The sequence below is a fragment of the Salvelinus namaycush genome, chromosome 5, assembly GCF_016432855.1.
Source record: "Salvelinus namaycush isolate Seneca chromosome 5, SaNama_1.0, whole genome shotgun sequence".
Classification (NCBI taxonomy): domain Eukaryota; kingdom Metazoa; phylum Chordata; class Actinopteri; order Salmoniformes; family Salmonidae; genus Salvelinus; species Salvelinus namaycush.
Genome location: NC_052311.1, coordinates 41544621 through 41561390, shown reverse-complemented (window position 1 = coordinate 41561390; position 16770 = coordinate 41544621). Strand labels below are relative to the sequence as shown.

The following is a 16770-nucleotide window of genomic DNA, read 5'->3' as shown; positions in this document are numbered from 1 at the left end:
AGAAAAACAACCAAATGTACACTGCTGATTTCTGACACTTGACATGTGTATTCTGATTGCCTTATATTTCAGGGTCAGCTTTCCAGTAGTTGTTTCCTCCTCAACTCAAATTTTGGACAATTGAAACGTTTTTTTTTTCTAAACTGAAAACAGACCCGGTGTTACATGAGGCAGAGAGGCAGACGTCAGTGGCAACAGGTTTCTAGACAGACCTCGTCTTTCCTCGCTCGCTCTCTTTCTCTCTCCATCTCCCTCAAACAATTCCCCAACAACAATACAGAATTCTAACATTTCTAAGGATCCTTGTCCGCGACCGTTCCCCTCCAACGGCAACTCAAGCTTTTCTCATGGAAACTTTTACACATCCTGGACAGGTGCCCAGACCCCAGGACTCTGCAAAACCCCTAATGATGATTGAGAGCGTGTCCGCAAAACTCTGAAAACATGCTGAGTCTCTAACATCGGAGTGTGTGTCGCGAGACTGGCGCGGAGTTGGGGTGAGGGGGTTCATTAAAGAAGCTGCGGTTGGGGTGAGGGGTGTCTAATGGGACGGACTCTATGAGCTGCTGTTATTGAGTTGCTCCCGTGTGTGTGTGTGTGTGTGTGCTTGCACGAGTGCGTCCTGCCTCCGTGTGTGTGTGTGTCTGTGTCTGCGAGCCTGCGTGTGTGTGTTGAGGAGGAAAGGTAGACCATCTGACGGTCAGCCGTTAGCGGTTAGAGCCTGTGCTTTCACAACACTCACCCTTTGACCCCCAGCTCTGCTGGGAGGGGGCGGAGCCTGGGCTAATAGAGGCGGGAGAGCAATACTCTCTGTTGGTTAAGTGCAGTGTCAAGACCTCCTATCCCCACGGCTTATGCTTCATGTTATTGACAGGTATAATAGAAGGGGGATGGCTTCTTTATTATTTATGACTTCAGAGAGGATGTGGACTTTTTAATATTGTTGTTATTGCTGCGTTTTCGTGTTAGGAATCTTGTTTTCCTGGCAGGACCTTGAACTGACGGTGGATAAAGGAGGGTGTAGGCTTTTGGGAAGTTTTATAATGGTAGGAAAAAATAATACAAGGCCGTATGATAGGCCTCTGAGAGCCGTTGACGGCTTAGGAGATGGTTAGGGAGACAATGAAGATCACTAGGACATTGTGTCAACTGCAGATTTCTCCTAGTGGAATCAAAACCATGTCTTGTACCCTGCGATTAAAACAATTATTTATCTCGTTTTACTATTGTTATCATAGACTGGCCCAATGTACTATTAGTCACGATTAATATCCTTTCTTTGCTTCTCACATTATTTATGCATATAGTAGGATATGATATGCAATGACTTAGAAATAGGAGTAAGTCCAAAGCAAGGAAAGCCTTCAGAGTGATCTCTTCACTCCTTACACTTTTAATGTAACTATTTGATGTTCTGTAATATAATAAATGCATGCTGGACTTAACGAAACCCTGAAATCAGAATATACCATGATCTCATGGTCATAGCGAGATCCCATCAAGCTTTGAGGAATAGGTTACCTTTGCACTGTGTGTGTGTGTGTGTGTGTGTGTGTGTGTGTGTGTGTGTGTGTGTGTGTGTGTGTGTGTGTGTGTGTGTGTGTGTGTGTGTGTGTGTGTGTGTGTGTGTGTGTGTGTGTGTGTGTGTGTGTGAAGCACTTTGGATTACCTTTAGCACCGTGTTCTGTTTCCTCTCAGTGTGCTTTTACCTCTGTCCTCTTGGCCAGGCTTGAGAAGGTCTCTGGTTGCTGTTTGGGACCAGCTGCTTTCTACACGGTTCCCCCTATTATGACATGTCATGGTGTTATATGCTCTCTAGTCCAAGATAATGAGGAAAGGGGAAATAGTCCTATTTAAGTGGTTACATATAATGGTGAAAGTATGATAGGCTGTCACCATCAAGCTTTGAATTGCAGTATCCTTGTAGTAAACTCCTAAGGAAGGTGATTGGCCGGATGAGCTGTATGAAGACTCTAACTTTAAACATACTATATGGAAGTTAGATAGATTTTTTTGTATTCATTAATATAGCATTCATCCATTTTTTTATTAGAAAACCACACAATCCTTAGTTGTAAGCTAACAATGTATGCTTTTGCTCATGGGTGTGGGAATATGTGTCCCTTTCTGTCCAATTAGGTCATTTCTGGGCAATATTTATATTTTTTTGTCTCAAGAGCACCCCCAAAGACAAAAGATCTGTATATTCTCTTTAAATGTCAACCTATTACGTTCCATTGGGCTCTGGGTATTTTCAAATGTGTTCCTACAGGCCCAGCAACTTAACCACAGTAGTCTGCTGTGCTTTCGGGCCGCTCCGTCATAATATCCACAGTCACTGTGAAAGAATCCGTCTACCACGTAACTGCAGTTCTATATCTAAACAAATTGGGTCTCTCCATGTCAGAGGCCTGATGTAATTAGATGCGAGACCAGATTTCCTTTTTAATGGGTTTTGTGTTTATGAAAGAATGCTCAGATGTCAGGAATGCTTCTAGACGATTTGCTACTGTGAGAGTGTCTAATTATTCCATGCTGTGCGCACATGGTTAGGTACAGTACGTGAACGGATTTAGGTAGAAGCCAATCTATGGCAGCACAAACTCCATTTCTTTGAAGAGTGGCCAATTGACACTGTGGCTAGCTGTGCTTTCTCATAATTGATCTAATGAAAGTAAGGTGTGTGTGTCGTGTGCGGATGCGCGCGAGTGTGTGTGTGTGTCGGTAGGACGTTTCATTACTCTATCATTTGTACTCGCCTGGATGGGCATGTGATGTGTGTTTATGCAGATTCTCCTGACACAGCCGTTTAGATGGCTGGTTTCTGTGGCTTGCATTCCGAGGCTCCGAGAGTACACATTCAGAAGCCACGGAGCCACGCGATTCGCAGCAGGTCACGCCCCAAAGAGAGGCCTGTGGCTTGGCCTGGGATGGGCCATGCATCTGGGTGAGGTGGTGGTGGTGGTACCTCTGCGCCCTATAGCCCCATGCATTCTCTCCACAGCATCTAAATATGATTGATGTGCATGTGGTTTACAACACTGACAGGATGATCTATATTGTTCTCCACAGGCTTTGATTGACTCCCATTTGACTCCCTTTTGGCCTGTGAGCCGTTGAGGTTATCTGTAGCCTGGCAAAGACATTATACTAGATATGATTGTAGCTTCCTCTTCTCCAGACCACTGACATATTGGCTTCTGGATGGTTTCACGGTAAATCTTTTCTCACTGCTGTGATTGTCTGCTGGCACACACACAACACACAATCTACGCCCACGCGTAGATACACACACACACAGGCAGACAAACACACATTCCTGTAAGTCCCCCTTTACAAAGCGGGTCTGCCACTGCCACACTGTAAGTCCTCACTCTCACACTCTTCATACCGGTGGTTTTTTGTTGTTGTTAGTTTGTTGGGGAATGTAAATACCTGTGGCATCGGTAAACAGAAGCAGATCTCTCATTTCAGACTCGTTAATAATAGGCCCCATCTGAAATGTATTCGCTCAGTGATATAGTATCCTGTAGTGACGGATGTCAACAGAAGAGGGCTGTTCCAGCCAGGCAAGATGGGGAATGACGTGGGGTTTGCTGCTCTTGGAAAAGCACCCGGTCTCCATTGTGTTCTGCTGAGGGGAGGGAGTGGGGGGGGGGGGGGTTAAAGAGAGAGAGAGAAGATGGAGAGTGTAGAGGGAGCGAGCGGAAGATAGGGACAGAGAGGAGAGAGAGAGTGGGGAAGAACGAGTAGTCCAGTAGCTTCTGTCACTGGCCTATAAACTAACTGCACATCACCCCCTGTTTCAATGGTGCAGGCCATTACACAAATCATCCTCTCCACAGATGTTTCAACAGAGAGAAAAGGAATTTTCTCGTATACACATTTATAATCGTACAGTTATTTATCGATTTCTTCTGTATTTCTTTCTGTAATCATGTCAAGTTTTAGCGTCAGGATCACGGGAGATATTTTCTACTTTAGAGTATATATTCTCCTTGCGGAATGGGAATCGTAGAGCAGACCTCAGTTCAACATCTAGTTTTTATTTACATTTGGCTGAGTTGTGAACTAACCGTGAATCCAACATGAAATCAACAATACATGTCACCATGTCATTGGATTTAGGTTAAAAGGTGGATGAAAAAAAGACTAAATAGCCTTAGGTTGATTACTTTTTCAAATCCAATCAGTTTTCCACGTTGATTTAACGTCATCACATTGATTTCCTGGGTCTCCTAAAGCATCTACTAAATGGCATACTCATATATTTATATATCTTTTCCTATTCCGAGAGAGCGATAGGAAGCAATGGGGCCGAAGCTGCTATGAGAATGGCTATGGGGGGGGGGGGTTGCAGGCACCCTCAATACCTGCTTAGATCCAGGGATATTCAGTCAGACACACACACAGGGCAGACTCACAAGAAGGCGGACAGACACACTGAGAGTGAATCGAATCAAATCTCTGGTTCGATTCCCTGGCAGTTTCTCCTGATGCCCCTGTACTTCACACGCAGACAGAACATACTCGCTTCTGACTGGGCTGAAAGCTGTTATGAACTGAATCGGTAGAAGTCTACGAAAGGAAAACACGGCTCAGAGTGGAGGAGTGTGTTTCTCTCTCTTTTTATCTAATTTTCCCACCGAGCGCCTGCAGAGCAGAGAATTACCACGCCGAGGTTGAATGGGTTTGCTTTTAAGGATCGTTCGGAAGCGGTGAGCGTTCAGTGTCCCATTGCTGGCTTACGAACCGTGGAGGATATACATCTCAATTAGTCCTTAGACTCCCCCGACTGACCTCTTTTTCTCACACTACAATTTTAAGTTCTCGTCTCGATATTAACATGTATAGAAGGTGGACGCTAAGCCGACCCTGTCTACTGCCGTACCTCACGAAGAGGTAAGACCTCCAAGAGCTAGTCAGGGGAGTCCAGGTTAAAACTCGGAGGTGATGTGAGATTGCGAAGCTGCACTCTTGAAAACGTTTGTTTATTTCTCTTTAGATGGGGGTAAATTGAGATTCTCTCGGTTAGGTATTATGAATCACTCATGTCAAATCCGCTTGCACGTCCCTCGTGTCAGGTAAGGTCAGTTGCTAACGCTCCAGGTGAGCGGCGATGTCACATATGTTTTAATTGAATCAGTAAGATTTACTGTATTTAGGAAAAAGAGCGGCACTCCCTCTCTGCTAAGACGTTCATGTGGCGAACTCCCCGAGCGATGGCAAGCATTAAATCTACAGGTGATGAAGTCGTATCTGTCAGGTTTTGGCCAAGACTGTTCGGGTTTTGGTCACTAGATGTCCCCATTGCACCTTTTTTGTACCTTTTGTTTTTCTTGCTCTAATTATTGTTTGCACCTGTAGGTCATTCCCTTGTTAGTATTTAAACCCTGTGTGTTCCTCAGTTCCTTGCTCAGTGTTTGTAAGTTAGCACCCAGCCCCAGCCCAAGCCTTGTTTTATATAGATATTTCTCTTGTTGGATTTTCCAGAGGTTCTCTGGTTTAGTTCTTGTGTATTATTTGAGTAGTCTTTTGAGGTTTGTTTTTCCCTGCTGTTTTTTACCACTTTGTGGAGTTTCTTTTGTATTTTGGAGGATTTCCACTTTGTGCCTCTTGGCTTTATTTTTGGACATTGTGGATTTAGTTTCTTTGCCTGAAGATTTTGTTCTTTAATTAAACCACCATCTCTAGTACTGCTGTGTCTGCCTCATCTTCTGGGTTCTGACGATTATTAGTGACTGTTTCTCGCACCGGGTCCTGACAGTATCGGCCATAATCAGGTGAATCAGGTGAAACCGCCAAAGGTTTTTGTTTGTATGTGTGTGTGTGTGTGTGTGTGTGTGTGTGCGTGCGTTCGTTCCTGTGTGTGTCTGTCTGCCTGTCTGTCTGTGTGTGTTAGTTTGCATGTGTGCGCAGGGTTGCTGTGATGTGTGTAGGAAGAAGTTGGCACAGATATCCTGGGATCCCTATAGATGTTATAGTATCCAGGATGGCTGGATGGATCAGAACCTCCAGATGTAAGAAGGTTGTCTGTCTGCACACTAGGTAAATCAAAAAAGAGGTTGACGTGAGGAGAGGACTTGCCAAGCCACCCCACCCCCTTCCCTTTAACCCTAGCCCAGGTAAGTAAGTCCATGAGTCACCCTAAGTTGACCCTTTTGCCTCTCAGTCTACCAATCATAGCAGGTGGAAGAAGATTTAAAACAGTGTAGACTCAGAGCAGATTCCAGGTCAGTGGACTGAGAGTGAATCAGATCTGAGACTTACAGTAAATATAAGTCTGACCTTGTAGGTCAGCTGCGAGATCCCAGCAGGAGTGTAGGAGACAGGAGGAGTTTCTCTGCGCTGCTTGAGCCTTTTGTGGATTTAGTGTCCGTCCGTCTGAGTTTTAGTGCTGCGCTGTGATGTGCTGTGACTCCTGGAAGTTCCTCGTGGCAAGGTCTTCGCTGTATATCCAACATTGCGAGGCAGATTGAGACGGTATCCCTGCTGGCATTGGGATGGGTCGCTCCAGGAGTATATTGTCAAGTTCAAAGGCTCCCTTTTGTAAATGCATGAAAGAGATTGCAAAAGAACAAGAGCTCATACCTCTTCACCCGGGATGGAAAGAGCGACGGCCAAGTCGAAGGCCAAGCGCCAGGCTCTCTACACACACATGCACACACACGCACGCACGCACGCAAGCACACGCACATGCACACACACGCACACACACGCACACACACGCACACACACGCACACACACACACTCAAACGATAAGGTACCGCTCTAAGCCTCATGTCTATGATAGATAGGGTCTAATAAAACTTGCACTGAGGTATGCCTTTTTGGATGCAGGGAATGTGGTTTTCTATATAAAACGTGGATTCCAGAATCCCACTTTACAACTGACAGGGAACAGGTGATTTAAAGAGGCAGAATACAAATGCTGATGTCATAAATCCCATCATATGCAGGTGTACGTCCAAATTCTCACTCAGGTGGCTGTAATCTCGCAAAGTATGATAGCTTCAATATGTCAATGCTTTTTCCGCCATATTCAAAAAGGGAGAACTCAATCCATGCGCCTTAGCCACTGTTGCCTCATGCCTTTCCAATTCGGTATCAATCAGACCGGGCATGTCTGATGACCATCGTTATTTTAGCATGCAACCTTAAGTCAATGAGGCAACTTTATAAATCCGACTCCTTTAATATCTCCACCATGCAGGCGTGTGTTTCACTCACTCTCTCACTCAGGTATTTGTAGACGTTGTGGTTGGTTGGGCTTGCGCTTTATTGCAGCGTTATACGTAAAGAAACGCATATAGCGTATACTATAGCATGCAGAAGGAGATTAACGCCCCTGTTTAATTTGACTATCAAATATATCATGAGATCTTGGTTCCCGCTGCTTTACTTTGTGCTATTAGTAGTCGAGAAACTGGGGGAGGACACAGTGAAGACGATCAAGTGACTAATTTCAGTCCGTCAATGATGAGCTCACAGGAGAGCAGCCCTAGCCGTGTAAACACCTCCCCAGCCTTGTCCCCGGAGAAGGGCCCCAGCGAACACACCCACCGCCCCCAGGGCCTTAGAGGAAGTGAGAGGAGGAGAGGAACGGGCGGCGGCGGCGGCATCTCACAGAGAAGTAAGATAGGGAGGAGAGGCACCAGTAGCAACACACCATGGGAGATCAAAGAGAAAGTGCCTTGCCAAAACAAGCAAATCAGTGTCGGGTGGTTTTCAGTGAAAAGGCTGTTGTTTTTAGATTGGCTGTGTAATTTTGGGCTGGCTGGCTATTGTTTTTCAGCCTGTTTCGGTCTGCGAGGCGGCGGTTGCAGCCCTCTGGCTACTGCCTGGTGTTTTCCGTCTGGGCTGAGCACAGAGCAGACGCTCGCTAGCTCTCTAGGGGTCCACCCGTTTAGCCTGGCAACGAGCGGGCTTCATCTGACTTCGGAGACCTATAAAGCAAGCTGTCTGAGATGAGGAGCACATCAGAGACTCACGTAGGAAGACACAGGTGGAGATGAGATGAGAGCAGCACTTCACTTTATCTTCGCTGTCTCCCCACTCCTTGCTCTCCACCGTGGAGCAATACTCTGAGGTCCTGCAAGCAGTAGCAGCCATCAGAGGAAAGTATTCCTGGAGATCCAAGGACTCCCTCTCTCCCTCTCTCCGCCAGCGTGGCTCAGCCTTTGTTAACCATTACTCCTCTCCCCCCCTTACCATTGGTGTGCACCTTGGCAGTGGAGGAAGCGGATTGGCCGAGGCCCAGGGCACACAGCAACGTCTGCGCAGCGGCCCAGCTGCTGCCGGAAGGGTTGTAAAACACGAGCAGAGACCCTCACAGTCGACTCCAGCTACACCCCCCCCCGCCCTCTCTCTCCGCTCTCTCTCTCCCACACACTAAAACTTTTTCTTTCGTCTCCTCCGGTCAGTCGTGAGGCTGAGTGCTTCCACATGGGGAAAGGCAGGCTTCACACATTAGCAGAGTTGTGGGGATGATATATCCCCATCTGCACATATAATCACATCATTACACCCACAGGGCTTCCCAGGGTGTCAGTCTCTGTTGTCTACCTGCTAGTCTGAGACGAATTTATGAAGTGTTCGATCACGACGAAGATTTAGCTTAGTGTCATTTCTCTGTGTCCAACTGCGTTTATCAATAGGGATGAGTTTGTATATGCATGTGTGTGTGTGTGCTGCGTGTGTGTGTGTGTGTGTGTGTGTGTGTGTGTGCTGCGTGTGTGTGTGTGTGTGTGCTGCGAGTGCACGTGTCTGTCTGTCTGTCTGTCTGTCTGTCTGTCTGTCTGTCTGTCTGTCTGTCTGTCTGTCTGTCTGTCTGTCTGTGTGTGTGTTCGTGCGTGCATGGGTATGTGTGTACCTGTCTGCATGCTCTGACCCTTTCACAACACTGGCTCTGACAGATTCTTAAGAGAAGAGGACTGGGTGACGTGCATCCAGCCTCTCCCTCTAGCTGTTGCAGCCCTGCGTGGGAGGCTGCAAATTGTCCATTAAGCGTTTCTGCTGAAACCGAGAGCGGATTTGATATTGTAGGGAAACAAAAGTAATATGTAGCACGAAATTCAATTGTCTCGCTTTAGCAGCTTCAAACTCCAGTTCAGCTTCCTCAACAAATCAATTTCACATACACGTTGAGTTCAAACGAGGTTGAGCATTTGGCTGTACTCCCCTCTTCTGCCTATTACAGTATTTTGAAATAGAGAAGGGTAAATGCGTCGTTTTGTTGCATTACGCTATTGTTCCTAAATCATCTGGATTTTCATGCCATGGTTTGCATGTGTGTCTGCATGCGTGCTCCTTTGTGTGTGCCTGTTTGTGTCTGTGTGCGTGCGTGCATTCGTGGATGCTGTCCGTATGTGTTGGTGCGCTTGTGTGCCTGCGTGCCGGTGCGTGTCCATGTTGATATGAATGACCATTATGATTCAGATCAGCTTCTTCATATGGAGCCAGAACACAATAGGTGGAAGCTGTGCTTGTCTTTCAGACAAGGCATGATGGGGCACTCGAGGGCCCGGGGAAGTGTAAGCAGAGGAAGAGTACGCCTATGTACAGCACCGAGGTCTCTAACCCTAACACCACTGGAGTTAATGTAGTTTATCCACCCTGTGAAAGTGTTTCAGGAAGTTAGCTATGCCTTCCTTCATGGGCAGCCGGAGACCGGAGAGAATAGAAACTCCCAAGCAGAGGATGCCTCTCTTACAACGCTTACAACTCAGAGTTCAAAGGGTATGTTTAGAAAGTTGAGCAGGAAGAAGGTGAAGCGAAGTCAACGCTGCTGCCAGGTCATTGCCAGTCGTTGATTGGGTAAAGGGGGAATCGGGTTACGCTTGCAGGGACCACCAAGTGTTTTTGAGGCTCTCCTCTCCGTCTCCTCTAACCACATGGCTATCCTCTGTTCTCAGAGGATAGCCTGGATGTTATCGAACCCCGACGCCAACGCTATCTGCTAACCTCGGCTAACTCAATTCCCCGCGCGGGTCAGGTTTGGCTGGGGGAGCTCGGGTGGCGCGTTCTCCTCGCCCAAATGAAGTCATAATGCTTCTGCCTGGATAACGCAATCAAAATAGGGCCAAATTGCTCCACTGCTGCTCTGATGGACTTCGCTGTTGGTCTCAGATCAGTCTTTATCAGAATTGAACAATGACAAGCTCTTTAACCTTTTGGGTGCCTACTGCCTTGGCGTCCATTTCAGGCACATTACGGTAGCTTAACCTAACAGCAGCCTGTAATCTAAACCTCTCGGTTCACTTGGTGCTGTGTTCTAATTTCATGTACAACTGACAAACATGGTTTAGTCAAAGCTTGAAATTTAATTATATGGCATTGCAGTCCCTCTGCTGTGCACTTTGGGCCCTTTCAGAGGTGCCTGGTAGCTCCTCCTTGAGATGAGGGAAGTCTTTTTAATGACTGTTTATGCCGACAGAGAGAGTACCTTGGAGAGCTCTCTATACACTTGTTCAGTAGGGCCACACCCCGGAGGGAAAGCTGCTTCTTCCCTGATGTACTGTAGCAGAGAGATTAGAAAGCCCAACCCAAGCCAATCCCATAGATACAACCATCTATTGCCTGTCCGTCCGTAGAAACATGGTTAGACGTGTACTCCCCACCGCACAAACACATAGAACGTACTGCAGCAGGATAATTATAGAGGCGGGTAGGAGCGGTGTCTGCTTCATTGACACACTATATTTCCATGCTACCTTCTCTCCTTCTCCAAACATTGAGTATGTTTACATGCACAGTAAGTCATTTGAATATAAAATGGATTATGGCAGTAGGCTGATTTATGGCAATAGTCAAGCAAACACTTTGCTTACCTTCATCGGCGTACGGTCAAAATCAAAGTAAGCACACACCGATTAAAACACCTGGTTTTCTGAGTAATCTTTTGAATTATTAGGACATGGAAACAGCTTAACCAGGGTTCCAGACTGTGTATTTGATCGGCACATGCCAGCAGCAGTAGCAGAAGCCTCCCTCTTTTGCGTGAGTGGAGTGAGTTTCGATAAACTGAAAGTATGAATCTTAGAAGTTTAGTTTTCACAAAACGTTATATGTTGGGAAACTTAGAATCAAAAAGGCTTCTCTGTGGTATAAAGGTTTATTTTGATCTGTTGATTTTCTACACTGTGTCCCAATCGGGTAGCCTACATTCAGATGTGTCCATGTAAACAGGATTATTAGGGAAATCGTTATTCTTGCAAAATGTGTCAATGTTCTAAGCAAACTATTATATTCATCTGACTAGCCACAGTAATCAGGTTATTGTGTGCATGTAACCATACTGATTGTAGGAGAAAATCAACATTTTCTCCCCTCTGAAAGAGGCGAGGAGAGAGGAGGTGAGAAATCAAAGGATCACAATTGAGATTCAGCCCTCTGTCACTCTCACCACTTCCAAAATGAGCTGTTAAACAGGCTGACAGTGATGGCTGTGGTTTGGACGCGATTACAGGTACTTAAGGTAATAAAGGATGCATCTTTTATTTGTTTTTTTGTCGAGGATTGTGTTGTTTTGCATGAGTGGAATATGTTCAGTTGAATTTAACACTGTTTTTGTTTATTCAACAAAGGACTTCTCACACGTATAGCTTTCCATACATGAGAAACCGGAACCGAAAGAAAAATAAGTTTCCGATGCTGTTGAGAAGCTTGTCAAGCAGGTTGGAATGACAAAAGTAGTGTTGTCATCAATCAAAGTTTGATCCAAGGAGAGTCACACATTAATATCTGTAGTGGTTGCAATAATATTTTCAGAACCTAAATGAATATGACTTTATATATAATGTAACCACATTTGATACTGACTGCCTATCATCACATTATCATCCGCATGAAGTATCATCATTTTTCTATTTTGTCAGCTGGGCATATTTGATAGGGTCTTAGGCCTTGAACTGCCTTGATTTATGGCAAAAATCCACTTCGAACACAATGTTCGCCCTCAAATAGGACTTCTCACCATTTGACTGTGTTTTCATGCTCGCCTCCTTCATGTGAGAGAGAGTGAGGTGGATGGAGGGAGTGAGAGTGAGTAAAGCACCGTCATCCGGGTTAGTGTTGCGTCATGGAAGAAGAATGCAAGGAGAGGAGCGAGGCTGACCCCTTTTTCCCTTCTTTCCTCGCCTCAGAAGAATGTGTTTCTCCTCAAGGACTAGACAGGGTGGCCTAGGGTACAGTAATACAACTGGGTCATGTCCATTAGGCACCACATGGAGGAAAACTCCCTGAAACAAGGAAGGACTACCTTTACTTGTCCAATGAGAAACGTCGATTTTTATTTGAAACCATTTCCATCGCCATTTCCAAAGCTATTTCCATGAACAAGATCCAGGGCTTGACGCCTTAACCTGGATACTAGCCTACAACTTAGGACAGCCCCTACCTAGTAACACGGGTATAGAGACAGAGACAGACTTCATAATAGAGTGGACCTTGAATAATGCAATAAAGTTTCACATGACATCTTATGGGGAGCTCTAAGCACAGTAAAACACCAAACACGAATACAAACTAATTTGTCCCTGGTCAGTCAATTATTGTGAGGCCTACCTAAGAATGATTATTTTCCCCTTGCGATACAGATAATTGAGGGCATTAGCTAGTTATAAATAACTGTTTGTGATAGTTGTGTGGCGTAAAAGTTGGCCACATCCTGTTTCGATGGCTTTCTGAACGTCAACAGGGCTCAGACAGGAGGCTGTCAGGGGCAGTTCAGTTGAACTACCTGTACAATTTTTCTCTTTTTTCCTGCGCCTCGAAAGTGGAAAATATTAGTTGATAAAGCGTAGAAAAACAACAGTGTGGTTAATACGTGGGTGTTGAGATGTCAGTGTTTTTATCCTGACTGACAAGAAGAGAGGAAGCTACTGCTTTTCTCTCAGAGAAAAGGTTCATTTGTGGCATACGCCGCTGAGGTGTTGGATTTTCCCTCCCTCGACCATTCTTCTCTGCCCTAAGCTACTTTCTTGTTTCTCTCACAACCATGGAATTGAAGACTGGCATTAAAGTTTGATCATTTAATTGTAACACGCTTGTGTGCCTTTTTCTTTTGCCCCGAGGAGGCGTAACTAAAAATAACCCCAACGTGTAAAAGCTTGTTTAGCCCGGAGCGGAATCACTGGTAAAAACAGCCCGTGGTGTTGGCTCAGGTTGACTTTTTCCAGTGGGAGTTGAAAGGGAGGTGAGCCCCAACTCTGTCTGTCTGTCTGTCTGTCTGTCTGTGTGTGTGTGTGTGTGTGTGTGTGTGTGTGTGTGTGTGTGTGTGTGTGTGTGTGTGTGTGTGTGTGTGTGTGTGTGTGTGTGTGTGTGTGTGTGTGTGTGTGTGTGTGTGTGTGTGTGTGTGTGTGTGTGCATACGTCCGTGCATTCATATTCAGAATTATTTCCTTTTTTTTTTACCTCTACCAAGCTGTTTCAGTCGATCATAATTCAAAACACTGAACTAATTTATCACAACTCATGTCCATAAACATTCATAGTCATAGAAACACCAGGAAAATACAGTATTAAATCATGTAAACACTTCTACTGCCACAATAAATGAAAGGGTGCCTTCATTTGGTCCCCCCCCTCTCTCCCTGTGTGTAGGGTGGTGATATCTGTGTCTGTGTGTTTGGGGGGGGTTGCGATATCTGTGTGGGTAGGTTGTCTCCACTGTATGCCTGTTTGTCCAGTGGGCCAGGAGCTGATAAAGTAGGCCTAGTCTGCCCAGTCTGCCCTGGTCTGTGGGTGCAGAGTGGATATGAGGCGGGTGCTGACTTCCTTTCCCGCCTCCAGTGATGTGGATAGTGACCTCACTGAGTTCCAGACTGAGTGGCCCTTCTCTCTTTCTCTGTCTCTTTCTCTGTCTTTCTATCTATCTCTCTTTCTCTCTCTCTGTTCCTCTGCTTTACATTAGAGTGCCTTGAGGAGCCTCTTGTTTGCTCCCAGTCCTAGGGCCCGGGTCAGTCACTTCCCCCCCAATGTGCCAAAGCACACAGCAGATAAAGAGAGGGGACTGCTCTCTGTCTGCCTGACTGTGGGAAACACGAGGGCACAGGATCTAGAACAGGAAAGACAAGAAAGAGAATAAGGGTGTGTGTGAGTGTGTAATTGTGTCTAAGTCCCACAGCGGTGATTCGCTGAAAATTCTTAAAGAAAAACAATTTTATTGCTGCGTCATAAGAGATTTAGAATGAGTTATATATTTTTCAGTTTGCAATTGTGCTGCTATTGAGAAAGTGGAGCTATTACTCTTACATGAATCTGCAGAAATCACAGTGACAAACTTTTAACCACCAAATATCATGCGGTACAGGTGCAGCCGCAGAAAATGGTGGTGATGATGGTGAAGATGACGAGGATGAATATTGTGACAATGATGATGTTATAATGAGAGGTATGTTTTGGATGGGTTTTTGAGTAACACTATTTCTCCCTTTGTCTCCACAGTCAATGAGATCATCCGAAACGACCTGTCCAGCATCTCAGTGCATCTCAGTACATAAACTCTCTGCAGATACAAAAAGGGACAGAGGCAAAGGGACCACAAACCAAAGCTCCTATATCCACATGAGGACCCCCTTAACAGAGAGCTTTCACATTACCACTTCCTCATTGCTACATTTCCCAGATGCCTGATGCGCTTGCCCCTCGTGACACTGCAGAACGATTGGTCGACTGGTGGTCATTGACAGGAAACTGCAAAGCTCCATATGAACAAATGTTATAATATAATGTGAGACGGCCTTAGATATAATGGGAGGGACTGACAATTACTACACTTGCCTTAAATGACAACTCTTGCTCTTCCATGGACCAAACAGCTCAGTAAGACTGAATACTTGTTTCTTTACTGATGACCTCTTCTTTATGTGTGTTGGACTCTAATATACGGACAAGCCAATGGGTGTGTCGTATGTTGGTCAGAGCGTCCTGGCAAACCACATCAACCCAGGCGGTGCCTTACAACATCACTCACTGACTAGAACGCAATGTCATTTCGATCACTTCAATCATTCGTTTACAGGGAAACTAAAAATAGCTGGAAAAGAAGTAGGGACGTGTGTATAGGTTAGATTTGTGTATCCGTTTTTTTTATTATGTCCTTGTCCATTTATACGGAATGTTGTGTGTGATATTCTTTGTATAAACATGTATTTGAAATGTACTTTGTGTATGCCTTAAATCTAATATGCAGTTTTGCGGTTTAGCGCCTCGTTTTTTTTCCAGTGTCTTCCTTTTTCTGATGATCCAATATGTACCACCTCGTTGCTAGCACCTGTCTTAACACCTAGTGCCTCTTCTATCCTTCCGCTCTGGCCTCCCTCTCCCTCTTCCCTTCTTTTGAAAAATATTCAGAAATGCTTAGACCATCAGGAAAGAGCCTACTACACATACCGAAGGAGAACAACTGGGTTTGCATGTACATACCATATGATGATAAGGACTATCTAAGACTAAATCGTATTCCCCTTGCCTGTATAATACAGCTAGAGAAGGGTTGAGCCTTCAGCTCGGCAATAATTGATTTCCTCATATCAAAGGATTTTACCTAATTATTGTTCAAGCTTCTTCTTTACTGTTAGAGACAGTGGCTCAGTAGGCTTCAGTCAGTATGTAATGCACTTTACCATGGTAGCAGCACAGGTTTCTCTTCCGTCATGACCAAATGTTTTAGGATCTAGATTCATATACTTAGTATGATAGGACAGACAGCCCTTACTGAGCTACGGGGGGTCTCTTCTTCTAAAGGATGACAGATCTGCAATCTTTTTCTATGTCGTCAAGTAGAACGTCTTTCTTCAGCATGCAGAGAATACTAATGATATATATGATTTAGCTTTACTATACCATTAATTAGCTTCATGAATACATGTGGACTATATGATAGCATGGCTCTATGTAACAGATTGATGTATTGTGCCTTATTCTCTATTGTCTCTCTGCTACAACGTGATTGTATCTCTTAATCATTTTCTATCCAGGCACAAAGGTGAAACATATTTCCTCTTTGATATGAAATATTTATGGAAATTGAAATGGTGTTTTATGTACACTCCATGTGTTCTATAAAAAAATGAATGAATAAATGACATAATAATGACAATACTGACCTGTGCATTGCTGTTATTAGGATTTTAGTTTGATTTTTACGTTGAGCATTTTACACACGCACGCACACAACACACATAAAGTGATACTCTAGCTGTTTTATATTGCTGTCTTTACCAGATGGCATTGTCCATGAATCTATGCGTGTGCTATAAAAACCCTTTCCTTTTGGCACAAATCATTACCAGAAATCCTATATGGTGTTTTATCCCTCCGACTGTCTGGAATGACATAACATTTTTAGATATCTAATTTACCCTCAACACTGAAACAATATTTTCCATACAGCGATACAGAATCAATTACTTACGAAATGCATCTCTCTAAGCACACTGAACTCGTTCTCTGCCTTGTCCATCCATGCTCCATATGGCTATGCTTTAGTTTAAGACTTTCTCTATAACTCAACAGCTTTTGGTTTTCTTGTGTTATAGTATTTGACCATGGTAAACCTTGGATGGTTCCAACCTGTACCCATATGCCTAATAAAGCTTGGAATGGACACAGCAGGACCTTGATGTGTATGGGCCAAATTCAATTATCTTACCATGGCTTTATGCAAACTCTGATGATGCATTAATTTCCTCTAAGGTCTCTTACAAGGTACAATACGGTAGTCTACATATATGGCCTATTTATTAACAAAATGTTAAAATACAATAA

The 16770-nt window shown here is 44.7% G+C and overlaps 1 protein-coding gene across 1 annotated transcript in view; it reads left to right on the top strand.

Annotated features, from left to right (window-relative positions):
* Window positions 1-15905, top strand: part of LOC120047116 (nuclear factor of activated T-cells, cytoplasmic 1-like) — a 62926-nt gene extending 47021 nt beyond the window's left edge. The window contains exon 10 of the mRNA XM_038992654.1: window positions 14446-15905. Within this exon, the coding sequence (XP_038848582.1) occupies window positions 14446-14501 (56 nt within the window). The 3' untranslated portion in view covers window positions 14502-15905. The remainder of the gene's footprint in view (window positions 1-14445) is intronic.
* The last annotated feature ends 865 nt before the right edge of the window (window positions 15906-16770 follow it).